This window comes from Pseudozyma hubeiensis (genome assembly GCF_000403515.1).
Source record: "Pseudozyma hubeiensis SY62 DNA, scaffold: PHS47, whole genome shotgun sequence".
NCBI lineage: Eukaryota > Fungi > Basidiomycota > Ustilaginomycetes > Ustilaginales > Ustilaginaceae > Pseudozyma > Pseudozyma hubeiensis.
In genome coordinates, this window is record NW_012133829.1 from 656,776 (window position 1) to 674,410 (window position 17,635).

The 17,635-nt window shown below is 55.8% G+C and overlaps 9 protein-coding genes and 2 non-coding genes across 11 annotated transcripts; 5 read left to right on the top strand and 6 right to left on the bottom strand.

Annotated features, from left to right (window-relative positions):
- Window positions 1-62: 62 nt before the first annotated feature.
- On the bottom strand, window positions 63-2,260 carry PHSY_005250 (hypothetical protein; the record flags this gene model as incomplete). The annotated part of the gene is made up of 2 exons (XM_012335861.1): window positions 63-1,904; window positions 2,108-2,260. The coding sequence occupies 2 exons, from the start codon at window positions 2,258-2,260 to the stop codon at window positions 63-65; spliced, it is 1,995 nt and encodes a 664-aa protein (XP_012191251.1).
- Window positions 2,261-2,422: 162 nt separating this feature from the next.
- On the top strand, window positions 2,423-3,049 carry PHSY_005251 (hypothetical protein; the record flags this gene model as incomplete). The annotated part of the gene is made up of 1 exon (XM_012335862.1): window positions 2,423-3,049. One exon carries the CDS (start codon window positions 2,423-2,425, stop codon window positions 3,047-3,049), a length of 627 nt encoding a protein of 208 aa, XP_012191252.1.
- A 928-nt stretch (window positions 3,050-3,977) lies between these two features.
- Window positions 3,978-4,367, bottom strand: PHSY_005252 (hypothetical protein; the record flags this gene model as incomplete). The annotated part of the gene is made up of 1 exon (XM_012335863.1): window positions 3,978-4,367. The coding sequence occupies one exon, from the start codon at window positions 4,365-4,367 to the stop codon at window positions 3,978-3,980; it is 390 nt and encodes a 129-aa protein (XP_012191253.1).
- A 323-nt stretch (window positions 4,368-4,690) lies between these two features.
- PHSY_005253 (hypothetical protein) lies at window positions 4,691-4,948 on the bottom strand (the record flags this gene model as incomplete). The annotated part of the gene is made up of 1 exon (XM_012335864.1): window positions 4,691-4,948. The coding sequence occupies one exon, from the start codon at window positions 4,946-4,948 to the stop codon at window positions 4,691-4,693; it is 258 nt and encodes an 85-aa protein (XP_012191254.1).
- A 61-nt stretch (window positions 4,949-5,009) lies between these two features.
- On the top strand, window positions 5,010-6,896 carry PHSY_005254 (hypothetical protein; the record flags this gene model as incomplete). Its single annotated transcript, XM_012335865.1, has 1 exon — window positions 5,010-6,896. The coding sequence occupies one exon, from the start codon at window positions 5,010-5,012 to the stop codon at window positions 6,894-6,896; it is 1,887 nt and encodes a 628-aa protein (XP_012191255.1).
- Window positions 6,897-7,126: 230 nt separating this feature from the next.
- PHSY_007639 lies at window positions 7,127-7,234 on the top strand. Its single transcript has one exon. It is a non-coding gene; the product is annotated as a tRNA-Gly (tRNA).
- Window positions 7,235-7,671: 437 nt separating this feature from the next.
- Window positions 7,672-9,510, bottom strand: PHSY_005255 (enoyl-CoA hydratase/isomerase; the record flags this gene model as incomplete). The annotated part of the gene is made up of 1 exon (XM_012335866.1): window positions 7,672-9,510. One exon carries the CDS (start codon window positions 9,508-9,510, stop codon window positions 7,672-7,674), a length of 1,839 nt encoding a protein of 612 aa, XP_012191256.1.
- Window positions 9,511-9,629: 119 nt separating this feature from the next.
- On the top strand, window positions 9,630-12,017 carry PHSY_005256 (glutathione S-transferase; the record flags this gene model as incomplete). The annotated part of the gene is made up of 4 exons (XM_012335867.1): window positions 9,630-9,671; window positions 10,027-10,625; window positions 10,719-10,750; window positions 11,206-12,017. The coding sequence occupies 4 exons, from the start codon at window positions 9,630-9,632 to the stop codon at window positions 12,015-12,017; spliced, it is 1,485 nt and encodes a 494-aa protein (XP_012191257.1).
- A 308-nt stretch (window positions 12,018-12,325) lies between these two features.
- Window positions 12,326-13,211, bottom strand: PHSY_005257 (nascent polypeptide-associated complex subunit, putative; the record flags this gene model as incomplete). The annotated part of the gene is made up of 2 exons (XM_012335868.1): window positions 12,326-12,615; window positions 13,064-13,211. The coding sequence occupies 2 exons, from the start codon at window positions 13,209-13,211 to the stop codon at window positions 12,326-12,328; spliced, it is 438 nt and encodes a 145-aa protein (XP_012191258.1).
- Window positions 13,212-13,338: 127 nt separating this feature from the next.
- Window positions 13,339-16,824, top strand: PHSY_005258 (hypothetical protein; the record flags this gene model as incomplete). The annotated part of the gene is made up of 4 exons (XM_012335869.1): window positions 13,339-13,560; window positions 15,270-15,484; window positions 16,121-16,217; window positions 16,744-16,824. 4 exons carry the CDS (start codon window positions 13,339-13,341, stop codon window positions 16,822-16,824), a joined length of 615 nt encoding a protein of 204 aa, XP_012191259.1.
- Window positions 16,453-16,566, bottom strand: PHSY_007542. The gene has a single exon (XR_001099841.1). It is a non-coding gene; the product is annotated as a 5S ribosomal RNA (ribosomal RNA).
- Window positions 16,825-17,635: the final 811 nt, after the last annotated feature.

The window sequence follows — 17,635 nt, forward strand, 5'->3', positions numbered from 1 at the left end:
TGGGCGGAACTCCATACGAGAAATGACAAGCGATTCTTTCGACACCTTAGCCTGTTACTTTTTCACTTCTTGTCAAAAGCGTTGGTCTTCTCCTTGATGTGGTCGATGATCGAAGGATCAGCCAAACTGCTCAAGTCGCCCAGGCTGTCGGTCTCGTGCGAAGCGCACTTGCGCAGCAGACGACGCATGATCTTTCCAGATCGCGTCTTGGGCAGGTCCGAGACGATGATGATCTTCTTGGGTGCTGCGAAGGGGCCAATGTTTCTTCGCACCTGGATGACGAGCTCCTTGGTGAGAGCCTCCTCTGAGTCGTAGGAGAATTCGGGCTTGAGCGTCACGTATGCGGCGATCGTCTGGCCGGTCACCTCGTCGGGGATACCGACGACGGCGGTCTCGGCGACACCGGGATGCTGGATGAGCGCCGACTCGATCTCGGCGGTCGAGAGACGGTGACCAGAGACGTTGATCACATCGTCGACACGACCCTTGATCCAGATGTAGCCGTCCTTGTCACGAGCAGCACCGTCACCGGTGAAGAAGTAGCCTTTGTAGGCGCGCATGTACGTGTCCAGGAATCGCTGGTGGTCGTTGTACACCGTACGAGCCACCGATGGCCACGGTTGAGCAATGGCAAGCACACCCTCGACATTGTTGCCCTCCAGAACCTCACCCGAAGTGGGGTCGAGCAGAACGGGCTTGATACCAAAGAAGGGGAACGTCGCCGAACCGGGCTTGGTCTTGGTGGCACCGGGCAGAGGAGTGATCATGATCGAACCTGACTCGGTCATCCAGTACGTGTCGACAATGGCGCACTGCTGTCGGCCCACATTGTCGTTGTACCAGTGCCACGCCTCGGGGTTGATGGGCTCACCCACCGAACCAATGACACGCAGCGAAGAGAGGTCGTGCTTCTTGACGTGCTCGTCGCCCAATCGTCGCAGCAGTCGGATCGAGGTGGGTGCCGTGTAGAACTGCGTGAGCTTGTGCTGGTCGACAATCTCCCAGTAGCGCGAAGGCGAAGGGTACACGGGCGTCGACTCGAAAATCAGCGTCGTGACACCGTTCATCAAGGGACCGTAGACAATGTACGAGTGACCCGTGATCCAACCGACGTCGGCCATGCACGCAAATCGATCGCCCTTGTCCGGGTGCACGTCGAACACGTATCGGAGTGTCAGCGCGGTTCCGAGCAGGTAGCCTGCCGTGGCGTGCACGACACCCTTGGGCTTGCCCGTGGAACCCGAAGTGTAGAGGATGAACAGCGGGTCCTCGGAGCTCACCGGCTCGGGAGCGCAGTAGGCGCGCTCGCGCGAGCAGGCCTCGTGCCACCAAATGTCGCGCTTCTCGTCCATGCTGATCTGGCCGCCGGTGCGCTTGACAACGACGACGTGCTCGACACCGGCGCACTCCTTGAGCGCCGCATCGACGATGCTCTTGGTGGCAATGTTGCGGCCACCACGCTTGCCCTCGTCGGTGGTGATGACGACGCGAGCACCGCAGTCGTTGGTACGGTCGCGGAGCGAGTCGGCAGAGAAACCGGCAAACACGACCGAGTGGATAGCACCGATACGCGCACAGGCGAGGAGCGCGACGGCGGCTTCGGGAATCATGGGAAGGTAGACGATGACGGTGTCGCCCTTCTTGACTCCGAGCGTCTTGAGCATGTTGGCGGCCTGCGAGACCTGGACGAGGAGTTGCGAGTAGGTGATCTCCTGGTGCTGACCGGGCTCGTCGGCCTCGTAGATGATGGCGACACGGTCGGGGTACTTGTGAGCCCATCGGTCGACACAGTTGTAGGCGGCGTTGAGACGACCCTCGTTGAACCAAGCGACATCGCCGTTCTCAAAGCCACCGGAGCGCACCGTCTTGAAGGGAACGTCCCAGTCGATCATCTCTTTGGCGGCCTGTGCAGGCGAGGCAAGTACAAGAAGAGTCAATGCAAAGCAGGCCGTCAGTTGAGCGGTTCGGGCTTCTTCGTCGAAGCTCCTCTGCGGCAGCTGCCGCTCACGAGCCAATGCTGTCAAGTACCAGCGGATCTCCCGACCGGACAAGTCGGGCTATCCGGTGAGCGCAGAAAGAGAGTAAGATGTGTCGAATCGAAACTTACCTTGCCGAAGAAGTCGTCAGTGTTATTGATCGACTCGGGATAGTCGGTCTTGTACTTGTCAGCTGAGATGTGAGGAGCGGGACGACCGTCCTTTCCCAAAAGACGGGAAGGGACGTCGTAAGTCGGAACCTCGGGGACCTCGGCTTCAGCCATGTTTGCGTAGAAATGAAAAGTGGTGGAGGAGGACGAGAAGAAGGTGGAAGATGTAGATTTGACTTTTCTGTGTCTCTGCTGTCAATCAGACGGTGGGACAAGAGATGAGTCGACACGCTTGGACCGTAGTGGTGGAAACCGGAGGCAAGGTGTAACAAGGCGATGGGAGAAAAGAGGCGAGAAAGGATGATGCGGCAGCACCTACGAATAGAACGGGTCTATATACGTCTGGCGCTGAGTGGATCTCGCCTGGAGGCGAAAGAGCCAACGTTGGTCACGAGTGGGGAAGAGCGGCAGTTGAAGCGAACTCAATGCTGTCTTGGCCACGCACCTCGCTCCACATCGGGAAAAAGCACAACGGCAGGAGGGCATGGACCAAGCGTGTCACGCACATATGCACGGCAGTCTCGGAAAGTGCCAGTAGGGAAGAGAGAGCAGCGAGGCGGGGCGGTCCAGAAGCGAGATGCCAAGCAGGACGCCAGCAGCCAGAAAGACATCCAACCAGCCTCAGTCACCGTCACCGTCACCGACGCCGTCGGCGCTGAGTGGAAATGGAGTTACGGCCTTTGTCTGTTTGAAATGGCTGTCTCGGTCCATCGGCCAAGCGCTCCGATCTGGCTCACATTCCTTCTTCTCTCCTTCTTCGTTCCTTCCTTCTCCCTCTCAGAGTGCGTCTGCGAGCTCTCGCTGCTTGCACACCTCTTTCTCTTCGTGCATGCTCTGATTGGCGTAGACGTCGATCATCAAACCGTGCCACCCGAGTACAATAACAAGGCTGCTAGGCATTGAGGGTCCTTTACTCCGAATCACGATGGACTAGACTCCGTCGTATTTCCTCTTAATAGTATTTTATTTTATTTATGATTATTTATTTTGTCAGACACACTGTATTCGCTGGGGAAGATGGGGCATCTTGTGCGGTGAATGGCTTTGGACGGCGTTGGCCTTAGCGGGGAAAAGCCGAATCTTATTATTCTCATCGAGAGTCGGTCTGTACTTCGCCTCCAACATCTCTCTGTCTCTCTCTCCTCTTCTCGCGAGGTCTCACTCTTGCTCTCGCTCGCGTTGTGACGCTGTCAGCGGTGAGATATTGTATGCAGTGCCGAAATCGGCGACCTAGCCATTTGTCTCGACAGGAGACCTCTCCACGGCTGCCCAGCACCTTGCATGCTTCCTGGTCGTCCTGCAACTGAGACTGAAAATTCGAGATTGATTCCCCGGTGCGAAAGCCAGGTGTTCTGTATAGTGGCCTCCCCAACGGTGCCGAGATGCGCCTAGCAGCGAACCCTTCGCTTTCCTGTCCTCTGCCAGTCTCTGAAGGACTCTTCCCCACACAGAAGGTTTGTCTTGCTTCTTAGATCCTGAAGCTCCGCCATTGCTTCTAAGGCGTGATCGGAGGCGCTGGACAGAGCAGCTTCCAGACTTCCTCATGCCGGAATTGTTGACAGCGGCAATGCCCCTTGTGTCGTGGTTCGGACTCCTTCGGCTCAAAGCGGCAATCCCAAGTTTGTTGCATGAGATCCAATTGCAGTCCTCTGCATGTCATGCAACAGGAGTCTGGTCCGCCTCAACCCGATGCTGTGTCCCAACAGCCCAAGGCAGGACAATGGCGTGCCGTCCATTGGCTGCCCAGATACCCTCTTGACCGGACGGAACTGTCTTTGGATCTCTTCTCGGCTGTCGACTTGATGCAACAGTGGAAAAGGCTCGGCACACGTCACACGTATCCACCTGTGTTGGCAAAAGGCTCCCAATCAGCTCCTCTCTTTTGGTTATTCTCTGAAGTCCATGAGTGGGAATGAGTGGCGCTGGCTCGTGACTCCATCATGCTTGTGTCGAGATTCAAGTGGGCATGATGCTGCTCTTCCCGTCCTCCTCGGCAAACGCACGAAAATCCTCTAAATGTGGAGTGACGCACAGGCCGCTCGCATTTACGCGGGATCCGCAAGATCTCTCTTTCTGCTATTTCGCGGCTTCGACCACGCCGGACAAAAGGAGATCGACTTTGCACGACGCTGGTCTCGAGATTTGATGGCAGATGGACAGCCTGCGTCGTTGCCGTCACGGTAGCTTCAAATGTTGACATGTCGGCTGTTCCGAATGCCATTGCGCTCGCTGAGCACCGTTTATACAGTGTGTGCGTGTCTGAGGTGCAGTGTCGCCTGAGCACCTCCGTGCTGCAAACGAAAGATGCGCGTGTTGTCACTCACGTTACTCTATTGCTCATCCAGAACGTCGCAAACAAGAGGGCAGGTCCTGTGGCGAGCCTTGACTTCCGGTCCCATACAAGACCTGTGCCGCCAAGTCGGATCAAAGCTGGAGCAGACTCGCCGCACCGTTGGGGCTGCTCTGTAATGTACCGCAAGATGAAGACACACCTGCCGTGCCGCGTCTGATTCCACTGTCGACTACTATCGGAAGGTGTCGGGATCATACTGATGCACGTCGGAACTGTCCCTCCATCGTAGCTGCATCCTTGACGCCATTTGCCATGTGCAAATCGTTGGATGGCGGCAGCTGCCGACTGTGAGGCGATGGACGAGCTGTGGCATGATCATCGGTGAGATCGCCCCCGATTTTCGACACGCCGGCCAAAGTGCGGAAATCGGATAGAAATTTTGCTCCACGGTAGGCAACGACCGCGTCTGAGCAGGGTCCAGCTTCGCATCCGATCCGCAACACTATCATCCCGCTCGCACCCACATCGACACCGACACCCATCGCACACAGCATCCAAAGGCGGCCGCAGATGGAGTCACAGGCAGAGAGCTCGTCTCAATATCGGCGAGTGCATCTGCCGCCACGCTCCGAGTACCGTTTTGAGCTCGAGCCGCACGAGAAGCTTTCGATTCGACTCGTGCAGGGGCGTACGCAGAGCGGCGAAGAGCCTGATGCTGAGATCTTTGGTGCTGAACTGGTCGGTGGTACGCAGGAGAGATGGTACCCGTTTGGAGATGAGGCGAAAGCTGCGGTGTCCTCGTGGAGAGGTGCCGAGATCGAAGTGGCTGGGTCCGCGTCCACAGAGTACCTCGCCGACGAGCCTTCTCCCGTCTATACAGCCTACTCGAATCTGCATCTTTACCTCGAACGTCAACGAATACAGGCACGTCAAGCACTGAGAGCCGATGCGAAACTACTATCGACCTTGGCAGGCTCCGTACTGGATCCGAGCTACATCGCGCCCCGCACCACCGATCAAGGCACCGAAACCGAATCCGATCCAAGCGGCACCGCGGCGTCGACCGTGTATCGACCGGAAGGGCAGGGTCCACGAGTCATGGTCCTCGGTCCAGAGTCGGCAGGCAAGACGAGCTTAGTCAAGTTTCTCGCCAACTATGCGCTTCGATCTCCCGCCGTCGCCAGCTTGGGCAAAGGCGAGGCTGGCAAAGTCGCCGAGAGCCTGCGAACGGGAGGAGACGGCATCATCTACCCGAACATGGAGGCCAACCTATCCGAAGAAGCCAAGAAGGAGAAGCGCGAGGAGGAGAAGAGAAGCGACATCACCGGATGGTGGCCCGTCGTGGTCAATCTTGATCCGAGCGATGGTGCACCTCCGCTGCCGTGCTGCCTGTCGGCTTTGCCGCTTTCTCCACTGCCACTCGCTTCGCTGCCTTCGGCTTCCCCTGCATTTCCCCTCGGTACCAACACAAGCACGACGGGTGCCATCCCTCCAGGTACATCGACCGCGCATGGCGTGGCTCCCCTCTCGCTTTGGCTGGGCAAAGAGAACGTACGCGACAACGAACGCCATTTCCGCCGCGTGGTAGATTGGCTAGCGGAGGGTGTGGAACGAAGGTTAGCGCGGGACTTCCGATCGCGCATGTCGGGTCTCGTCATCGACACGCCCGGAGTCATCACTGCGGACGCACGCAGCAAGTACGCCTTCATCCAGCACTGCGTCAAAGCTTTCAAGGTGGACACCATCGTGGTGCTCGGCCACGAAAAGCTCAATTTGGAGATGACCAAGCTGTTCGCCTCTCCCGCCGCCACTGCTCAGACAGCAGAGATCCCTGGATCACAAGGGCAACGCTTGCCTAGGGTGAACGTGATCAAGCTGCCCAAGTCCGGAGGTGTGGTCGAGCTGGACGACACCTACCGTTCGCGGCTGAAAGCGTTGCAGGTCAAAACGTACTTTTACGGCGGCATTTCTTCTGCCGGTGGCAATACGGAAAGCGGTGTCCCGAAAGCCGTGCTTCCCGGCCACTCTGATCCGCTCGGCGGCGTTCCCTCCCTCAGCCCTTACAGCACCACCATCCCATTCGACCTACTCGAGATCTACAAGATCGGACAGGAATCTCTGGCGCCATCCTCCGCCCTTCCTATCGGCGCTTCCCGCACCATCACCGAGACGCAACTGGTCAAACTCGATCCCACCAACTCCGCAGCCGATCAGACCAGCCTCTTGCACAGCGTGCTGGCTCTCATCCAACCTCCGCGAGGTGGAGGCGGCGCAGGTCAGCCGGACTCCAGCACCAATCCGACGGACGACGAGATCATCGGCGCTCCGATCTTGGGTTTTGTGCATGTGGCGGACATCGATACGGTGAGGAAAAAGATCACGGTGCTGTCACCGAGTGCCGGCAGGTTGCCGAGTAAGACGGCCATCATCGGGTCGCTCGATTGGCAAGACGTGTAGATGGCCTTCTTGTACTGCAATGCCATTGCGTTCATGTGTGCTTTACAATGCCATTTCTGAATGTCAAGCTGCAGTGCGTTCCAGCGCCACGACCCTCTCGCTGGTACAAAGTTCGATCGTTAGTGAGAGTTTGAGACCTCCAGGCAATTCGACCCACCGACAGCGCAACTGACTGCAGACACAAACTGTGTAGTTTATATATGGCAGCTACCCTTGGCAGGTATGAACTGGCACTGATAGTTCAGTGGTAGAATTCTTGCCTTCCATTTCACAAGGGGGCACACCTGCGCCGCAAGGCGCGTTAGCAAGAGGCAGGGGTTCGATTCCCCTTCAGTGCATTCTTTTTTCGCCGTTTTTTTAACTTTTGTTTCATATAGTTCTCCGTCTCGTTGTTGGCCGAACTGTATTGTCTTTGCTTTCGGATCTGCCTCCTGGTGGAGCCTCGAATCTATTCCGAGATGTGTGCACGAGCCATCAGTAGAATGACAAATCTGAGCACACCTTCGGGTTCGGAACCTTACTAGCGCAGCGCAAGCGCCGGACGCGGACAAGCCGACACCCGCTCGGCTGGACCGAGGCATTGTCTTCTTCGCGGTCCCGGTCTCTGTCGCTGGCTCGGCTCAGGAAGAAAAGCAGATGTGCGGCTCTCGACTTGGGCTGCAAGACGGCAAGACCTCTTCTCTGGACCTCCTGGGGCACACGATCGGAAGAGCAAGACCAGGAAATGGAAGAGTTTGTTTGCAAGCAAATCGATTTGTGTTCAACCTGAAGAGCTCTAAACCCTTCTTCGGTCCATCCTCTCGACCCAGTCCTTGACCTTATACTCCAACCCAGGCAGACTACCCTTGTGTCTCTTGAGACAATCGACCAACTCGCCACTGTCCGGCTTGACCGCCGCCGCGGCCGGGTGGTTTCCCTCCAACAATGCCGCACACTCAGCCTCGCTCGGCAGCGCAAACACATTGTGACTCTGCTCCCATTTGAGTGGACCCTTTCCCCTCAACAGACTGTCCCTCGCCTGCCTAGCCTCCTTGCTGCTGGGTGGATCCGGAATATCCTTCAACTCGGGCAACTGCAGCTTCAAGCCTGCCTTCTTAGCGGTTTCCAGATCGGCGAAGAACAACGCACGGATCTGGGTATCCGACACCTTGTCCAGAGACGAAGGTTGCCAATCGGCGATTCCTGTTCTACGCTTGCCGGTGGCGGGGTCGCGTTCGAGGACGTGGGTTACGCCGGTGTGGAAATCCCTGCCGACGGATAGATCGCAGAAGGCGGTGGCGAGACGCATGTCGAATCGGAATGCTTCCTCCACATCGAATCGCCTCGCCTCGAGGATCGCCTGGTGGGTGATCTTGAGCGATCGCGGAGACTTTGTCTTGAGATCCTTGAGTGTAGACGTCGCCCACTGCTGCACTTCGGGAGTGATGGATGCGAAACCGAGTTGGGATAGTTCAGCTGCGGCTTGCGAGTCGGACTTTGCGGCAGAGATTTCTTCGAGACAGCTGACGATGGATTCGCAGGAGAGCTGACCGAACACGTAGTCGAGGGCGATGCGACGGTCGCCGAAGAAGGCAGACTTGGCGAGCGTGTCCTTTGCGGTCAGTGGGTCGGCGTCGAATTCGTGCAGTGCGGAAGAAACCAGGCTCGGGTTGAGTGCCGATTCGCTGGGAAGGGTGCTCAACCTGTGGGCGACGGCATCGATGCTGCTCGAGCTGACGTAGTGCGTTGCCAGCCCGATGAGGTATGCCTCTTCACCGGAGATCCTGGCACCGGTCATGCCGAGGTACTGACCGATCTTTCCATCCAGCCTGGCCAGCACCCTTGTAACACCCACATCCGGGAAGTAACCGATACCCGTCTCCGGCATGGCGAAAAGCGTTCTTTCGGTAGCCAACCTGAAGGGAGCGTGAACACTCAACCCTACACCACCGCCCATTGTGATGCCATCCATGACACTGACGAACGTCTTCGGCTTCTTGGCTCCGGCTTTCGACTCGGCCAACGTCCTAGCATCCTCAGCCCCGGCGCCTGCCGAGTGTGCATTAGCCGCTTCGCCCAACCTCGCGATCTTGTAGTCCAGCTGGAACTCGGATTGGAAGAAATCCAATGCCGTGTTGCGAGTCTTGGGATCAGACGAATCGGCTGCTTTTACGACTGCCAAAACGTCGCCTCCCGAACACAAGGCTCGACCGACACCGCGGAGAAGGATGACGTTGCAGTTGGTGGAACGGATGCACTCGTCGAGAGCGGCGTTGATGAGGTCGACCATCTCTTGGTTCAAGGCGTTGAGCGCCTTTTCGCGGTTCAGGAGGATGGTGCGAAGTCCACCTTCGGACAGAAGCTTGACGAGTTTGGCGTCGTCCATACTACCAGCACCCGCGCTAGAGGCTCGGTTGGGAGGAGAAGCAGTCATGGTGTGGGAAGCGGTGGAAGAGATTTGACGGGTGAGCTGGTTGAGACGCGCGTTGGCAGAATTGCGTTTGGCGGACATGTTGCTGGAGAGGGCGAGGGTGCGGGTGGACGAGGAGAGGAGGAGAGGGATGGTAAGGGATGCGGTGGGTGTAGATCGAGAGATGAGGAAGGAGGATGTGCGAAGGAGGGCAGACGTCCTCATGTCGAAGCGGTTCTCGCTGTTGTTGGTGGGGAGGAGGGCAAAGGTGATACGACGGGTAACGGCACCGGCTAGAGTGAAAGAGGAGAGACACAGAGGGTAAAGCGAGAGAACGATGATCAATGCGTTGTGCTGTTCCGCCGTGCCACAAAAAGGAGAAGCCGGTAAAGATCGCTTTCTTCACTTCCGGTGCCGAGTGAATGATGAATTTCCTGTGCGAAGAAACGCCGTCAGGACCGAAAAAGCAGGTGGAAACCAAGGCTCGAATATTCTGTTCAAAACAAAGTGTAAGCAGCCGATTCACTAAGTGTGTTTCTGTGACAATCTGTTTTCCCATCGGGCCACGAACCGATCACAGCAGCCTCGACTCGTGCAGGCTGTGTCGCTTTGTGCCCGCGGACGGAATTTAGACTCGGCGCATTCAACGCACAGACAGCGCTGCGTTGCTTGCACCGTGCAGTACGACCTTGTCACTTCCTTCCCTTCCCTCCTTCTTTCTCCCGACTCCATCTCACCCAGCTCACCGCAACTCAACTCAACATGGCTAGCATCAAAGGTCCCGCTCCGGCACCCACCTCCTTTCCTGGTGCCGAAAAGCTGCGCATCGGAATCGTTCACGCCCGCTGGAACGAAGAATGCATCACACCCTTGGTCAACGGTTGCATCAAGAACATCACTGCCGCCGGCGTGAAACCCGAGAACATCGTCGTCGAATCCGTGCCCGGCTCGTGGGAGCTTCCCTTTGGCGTATCGCGACTGATCTCGGCGTCTCAGGTTCAGGCCTCTTCCAACGTGTCCGATCTCATGGGCGCTACGTCTCTGTTGGACGACTCGAAACCCGCTACACCGACGACTACGGGTGCAAAGGCGAGCAAAGCAGCCCTCGATGCGGTCATTGGAATCGGCGTGCTGATCAAGGGATCGACGATGCACTTCGAGTATATTTCCGAGTCGTGCTGTTCCGGGTTGATGAGGATCGGGTTGGATACGGGTGTACCGGTCATCCTGGGTGTGTTGACCGCGCTGACCGAGGATCAGGCCTTGGAGAGGAGCGGCGTCGGGAGGAAGGGCGACAAGGGTCACAATCACGGTTTGGATTGGGGCTCCGCTGCTGTAGAGTGAGTATAAAGACAAAAGGTCGACCTTTGGAGTCACGATCGGCTATACTGACTATGGTTTCTTCTCACCGTTCCGCTTTTGTTGTGTCACAGGATGGCGCTCAAGACCAACCGCTGGGCCGAGGGTAAGCTCGCTTAAAAGCTCAGAAGCGATGTTCGTCAAGAAGCACATTCGACCACTTGTACATACCGACATGGCGAAAAAAAGAACGATTCCCGACTATCGTGCTCAAGGCTTCCTCAGACATTGGCGTTTGCGTGTGTGTGTGACGTTGGTGTGCACCGTCCAATCCGAAAGAGAGGTCATAGCATCCTGTCGTTCGAAACGGTGTGCGATGCTTCGATCCCCGATCGACGGGGCTGAATCGGGGACGATCAGTCTTTCCCTGGTACGGAGTCGGAACAGAACCGTACAGAGTGGGATAGAGTAAGGCTGAGTGTCTCTTGCGAATTATACACCGAGGTGAAGAACGTCGAGAAACAAGTCTTTGAAAGCGACCTGGAGGAAGATCCGGCGTAGGAGTCGCGTACCTTCGTAAATAAGACGCGGCTCCTTCCCCGCATGTCGATTGATTCTCAGACGGCGACTCGATACCCCACTCACCCTCGGTAATCAACAATGCTTCCATCCTCTCGCTCAACTTGACCAAGAACCATCAACACCCATCGTCTCCCAACCCATTTCTCGTCATGTCTGCCTCACCCGACCTCACGCTGTTCTACCTGGAAAACTCACGAGCGTTCCGCGTAGCCTGGCTGCTCGAACACCTCTCGCTCCCCTACACGCTCAAGCAGTTTCGACGAATCGAAGGCAAACGAGCCGAACCGACGCTCCGCTCTGAATCCACTAATCCGCTTGGTAAATCGCCCTACTTGATCGATGGGGACGTGCAGGTTGGTGAATCGTCCGCCATCGTGAAGTACCTCATCACGCGCTACGCTTCTCAACGTCAACGAGACGATCTTCTAGGATCCCCCTCCAACTGGTCCGATTTCACCGCTATCGAATCCTTCATCTCCTTCTCCGAGGGAATGATGATCCACACTCTCTCCGCTATTTATCCTCGATGGTTCTCAACCCCTGAAATCGCAAAGGAGATCGAAGCAGGTCTCTCTGCGAATATCCACAATAACCTCAATTTCCTTGAACAGTCTCTCTCCAGACCCAACGCTAACGGTTTTCTCGTCGCAGGAAGGTTGACCGCAGCAGATATCATGTGTGCTTTCACAGCAGAATACACCTTCCACATGGACACGGGTATCACCAGCCAAGGGAAGAAAATGGAGGATTGGCCAAAAACCGTGGAATGGTTGAAAGGTTTGAGCAGGTTGGAGAGTTATCAAAAGGTGTTGGGGAAAGGTGTCGTTCACAAGTTCACCATCAGCGAATGAAAAGAGATCAGCAGCAGCAGCGGCGTGGATTAGCTGCTTCTCGAAAGAGAACCCGAATAGAAACCAATGCAAGTTAAGGGGAAGTGTGAAAGTCTGGGTGTGCAACGACATCGTATGTGTCATTTGTTCAATTTTTTGGGGTTGGTTGGTGTGAGTGTACGAGGAAAGTAAAAGATGCACCGAGAACCTGATCCTCTCGTCTTTTCCTTATCCCCCTTCAACACTGTACCGTGCAAAAAGCCATCTTTCCAAGCTACATTATTCATCGAAGTAGCTTGACTGGGGTTCATCCTGCTTTCCTCCGCTCTTTAATCAAGCTTGTCGACCTCGGTCTCGTTCTTCGCATCGGCCTCGTCAAAGTTCTCCACGACATCGGGGACGTCGTCGTCGTCCTTTCCAGCAGCAGCAGCACCGCCGGCAGCGGCTTGCGAAGCGGCGTGTTGGGCGTTCATGGCTTGGTACGATTCGGCGAGCTTGCGCAGCGAGGCGAGCGAGTCCGGTCCGAGCTGGTTCAGGATGCCGGGCACGAGCTCGGTGAGTTCCTTGTCGACTCCGTTGCCGTACACGGCGAACGTGTTGGACGACTGGAGACCGTGGACTGTGAGTGGGGAGAATGGATGAGATGGAGGCGAATCAGTATTTGGATCAGAGTCTAGCGTATCATGGCGAGCGAAGTTCGGTCGGAGCGTCGGGAAATCCGAAGTGAGACGATGCCTGAGAAGCAATTTTCGTCGGAAGGTGTTCGTTGAGCAAGCGTGCTGGGTTGGAGACGGCGGCAACCTGCAAAGTGAAGGAGCGCGATCGACGAATCGCATGCTTGAACCCAGCATGACAATCTCGGTATCGAGCTAGTGCCTTGCTTGTCAAGCTTCCTCGTGGTGCTGTTGCGCGGGCTGCAGCGAGCCCGTTGAGTGACTCGCTCGCAATCGTCTAGGCATCGTAGTTCCACACATGTTGCCGCCTTCGCACACCAAAAACTTGACCCGGATCGCCTCCCTTGCCCCGACTTCGGCCCTCTTGCTACGAAATGCCAGTGTGAAACTCACCCTTGGGAGCAGCAAAGTGGAGCACGTTGCCGTCCTCCTTGAACATGTTGACCTCCTCGATACCAGAGACGGGCTCCACCTGGAGCTTCTTGAGTGCAGCCTGGAGCTTGGGGTCCTCACCACCGGGGCCCTTGGGCTTGGGTGCCATCTTACGACGGGGGGTACCCTTACCACCTGTTGCAAGTGTATCGTGAAACGAGTCAAGTGTCGAGGCAGTTGGTAGGTTATCGACGATGGGGTGCGTGCGTGTGTCGGTTGATCCGGTCCAAGCGGCAATGTGCGAAGCCGATCGACGGAATGGCAAAATGAAGTGTCGGAAGAGGGGCGTCGAATTCGGGTTAGGTGAGAGTAGGAGATGCGATACAGTAGGAAGAGGGAATGAGTCAGTCATGAACATCGATGCAAACGTAGCGAGAGTGTCCTGCCCTTGGAACGACAACTGCCGTCAGGACGTTGGCGCCCAGCAAAGTAGCAGTCGATGCCGCTGCTTCCGGAGGGTATGACGTTTGGCAACCGATTGCATCGTCGCTGGTGCTGTAGAAACGTACCCGTTCGGCTGGCAGCCTGGAGCTTGGCGAGCTTTTCCTGGTTGAGAACCATGATTGTATATGCAGGAGAAAAGGGGGGGAAAGAAGGTCGAGTCGGAACCGAACACGAAAGAGATGTCGAGAAGATGATCGAGATGGTGTGTAGAGACGATCACGACCAAGCGGCAAAAACGACGAGGATCTATGCGCAATCAGAATCAGGAAGACGGCGGCGTGGCTTTTGCTTGCTTGCTTGCTCTGTCGCTCGCTTGCTCGCTCGCGCTCTTCTGCGCCTGTCCGTGTGCTTCTGCGCCGGGTTCACTCGTTGCACCTCCTTCTTGTCCGCCTGCATATTTCGCTCTATTTCCAGCTAGCTGCCTTTCGGCCGTCTGTGTGCTGATTTCTTCCTGAGCGAGCCTCTTGCTGCCTCTCTTTTCAATTTTGAGAGAGGAAACCTGGCCTACCCTGCACCACGCTCTCACACTTTTCTTCTAGTCCCATGCTCACGGCTGGCGGTGATCAGCAGCGGAGGAGAAGCTTCCCGCCTCGTCTTCTCAAAAGTGTCTACAGCCGCTTGAGAGATCATTGCCACAGACGGTGTAGCATCTTGTCAAGTCAGGCATTCTTGCTGAACAGAATTGTCCAGGGAGAGCAAGTCAGACACCAGAGAGCCCGGGCGCTGTTCTGATTGGAGGACGCCGCAGCTAACGACGCTCACACCCCTCTTTTTGCTGGTGCTTTTAGATAGACCTAACATCGGTCTAACATTGACACTCCCACAATATTGAGTTTGCTTTAATTGTTGGATCGTAAAAACCTCACATTTAAAGCTGATGCGGATGTGGAATTCCAAGAAGAAATTTCCCCAAATTCAAGTCCGGGAGAACGCTCCGCGACACTTGAATTCGAGTTTGTATTCAAAAGCTCGAACGCGGATTAACGGAAAGAATAGGCAAGCAGCGGCTCAAAAAGGTGTCCGCTCCCTCTTTTGGAAGAAAGCGTCCTTTCTCAACCGGAGACGAAGCCACATCGCTCGCTCCCGCAAAGAGAGAGAGACAGAGAGAGAGAGTTCCATGTGCCGATATTCTGCATCTTGGCTGTCTGTGTGGTCGCCGTGGCTGTTTGGCAGTTTCGTCGAGGATAGCAACTGCTGCTCATCGTTGGCTGTTCATCGATCTTTGATCATCACCAACCTATCTGCAACTTCTTCCTCCTTCTTCGCCGTCGTCGTATACTCGGATCTCTCGCTCTTCGTTCGGCGCACCATCTAAGCATTTCCTTCGAGGTCGCTTTCTTCTAGGTCCGTCCGGTCTCGCAACGTACCTTTTGCACACGTACATCCTCACACACACACAATGTCGGGCTCTCCAGTCTTGAATGTAAGTACTGTGATACGCAGCGCAGACAGTGTCCCTTGCTCTCGTCTGATCGCAGGGCCGAGTGTCGAGGATTGCATTCGGAGCCTCCTCCGATCTGTCGGGTCAGCCGCTCTTGCTTTGTAGATTGATCGCAGCTAGCTGACCTTGAACCCCTCTGCGTCTTTTCTGTTGCAATCACTGCCATGATCTCCCAAACTGCTCTCGCCTTCAACCCACCCTACGACTCGCACGCCACATCCACCTATCGCAACACTCTCTTCATCCAAATTTTATCGTCCTTGTCTCCCCTCGAATCAACAGGTGGTCCGCTACTCGGCCCTGGTAGGAGGTATCGGATACGGCATTCTCCACCGCAGAACATTGCAAGCAAAGGCGGACGCCAAGGCCGCTCACGCCGAATACAAGCACAAGGAGCAGCTCATCCAAAAGGCAAAGGAGGCATACAAGAACAAGCTCGTCGCCAAGCAGAGCGATTCTGGCAGTGAGTATCATGCGCAAAAGCCTGGCAAGAACAGGTTGGCAAGTGGAAGGCAAATTGGTCGATTGAGGCCGCGGGGGTGGTATAGGTGGTGCAGGAAGGCTCGACGATATGAAGCTGAAATGGGAAAGGCTCCAAACGGTCGATCAAGGTGCTGGGAGTGCGGAGCAGTTCGGTGGAAGCAGCTGCAACACAGAGCTTGAAGAAAAGGCTCGGTCGAAATCGTTGTCGAGATGATTTCTTTCTGGGAAGCTAGCCACGGTGCAACTAGGATACCAGCACGCGGTCGAGAGGGCTTCAATCTCCCAGCTCGGACTCGCCCGCGGACAGTGCAGGTGAAATCCAAGCAGCAGCAGCAGCAGCAGCAGCAGCACGTTGACAGCCTTGTAGCTGGCGATGTCATGTGGCAAGGCTCTCGGACAAGGAGTCCCTCGCCTGGCTTTGCTTGCCATCGACTCGAAGCTCCTTGTTCAACCGCGCTCGGAAACGGATGGGATTTGCGGGGCTTGACACCCATTGCTTCCTGCTCCGCTGCATCCACAAAATCCACGTCTTACGACACTTGCCATCGCCCCAGCTTTGACATTCTTGGAAGTGTCGACGTTCAAATGATCCCATGTGAACCTCTTTCAACTGACACACCTCTTTTTCTCCTCTCTCCTTCTCACGACAGTCGTCACGGATCCCGAAAACCCAGCGTTCGACTTGGAAAAGTTCCTGACCAAGCTCGAGCAGGACAGCAAGTGAAGGAGCTGTTCATCTATCATCGTGTACGCACAAGCACATCCTATGCACACAGACACACACATTTTTAGATTCCTCGGCAGCAATCTCAGAAAAACAAATCCATATTCTGGTGATCCTCGATCGAATTGCCATCGCGGCCACGCTGAACGTCTCGAGTTTGGAGTCGTTTGATCCGTAGATGCGATTATGTGTGTAAGCCGTCTGATGCGGGGAAGAGGGTGCCAACACATGAATCTGACTTGAGAAACAGAAAAAAAGAACCGCAGCACCTAGGATTCCCGCGTGGTCCCCCACCGCAGTACTGACTAGGCGGTAAGTTGCTTAACTTCGCAGATCGGACGGGATGCGGTGTTTTCAACTTCCTGTGGCCGCAGATGTTGTGTTTCGTTTGAGATGTGTATATGTAGCCTGCGGTTGAATGGATAGATAGAGGCATGAAGTGAAGGATCGCCGAAGCCGGTGTTCGAGTGGCCTCAATCGTGAATCGGGCTCAGAGCGGCTGATGTACTGTACTAGATTGGGCGCTGAAGAGTCCTACTTCTGTTGAAGAGCTGTCGGAAGCTCAAGCGGAAAGACACCCGCATATTCATGATGCTTGTGCGACGTGTTCGCCTTCCTGAAGCTACCTAGGACGAATGACCGAACCAGGGGAGCATCTTCAAAGACGGCCAGCTCCGAGCTTGCGTCCCATACGTTGACAAGCCCTCGATTTTTCCCCGGACGACGGCATCGATTGATTGGGTTGTCAGGCTGTGCCGGTCTTGATGGCACGTTTTGGCTGGTACAAAGTGAGTCGTCAGCTCTTTTGGTCGTTCTTCGATTCCGCGGCCAGTAAAATTGCCTCAGGGCACGTTCTGGCCGCCGGCCAGCCGCGTATTCGCCACCAAAAGCGATACTTCAAACAACGCAAACTGGAATCCAATCTCAGTCACCTCCTCTCTAAAGGCTATGCTGACAACGGAAGGCTCGTCAAGCAACTGTGTCAGGCACGACGCTAAAGCGAGGGGTTTGCCAGCTCCCGAGCATCCGATATCGTGCCTTGAGAGCAAAGACGCTGCCCTCTCTGAGACAAGAGAGGCGATAGGCTTCTGTGATTGCATTACCGCGCTTGATAACGCACACGTTTTGCTATCCGAACCGCTTCTCGCTTAATCCATTTTTAGCGCAGAATGCAAACTTTGCAGACTTCGGAACATCATCTTCCATGCAACTCGGACCACCCTCAATCAGAATGGCGACACAGAGGACAGAAGAGTCAACCCTCGAACATTCCCGCCGGCAGCCCACTCTGGGCAAAAAGCGGGGGGCGAAAGCTTTGGGTAAGCGAATAGTATAAGACCTTCCGCATCTCGCACACGACATCACCGCAAAGCCGTCCCTCCAACTTCCACCTACCAACGACGCATCTTGCCCAGGATGATGTTCAGTCGTTTCCTTTCAG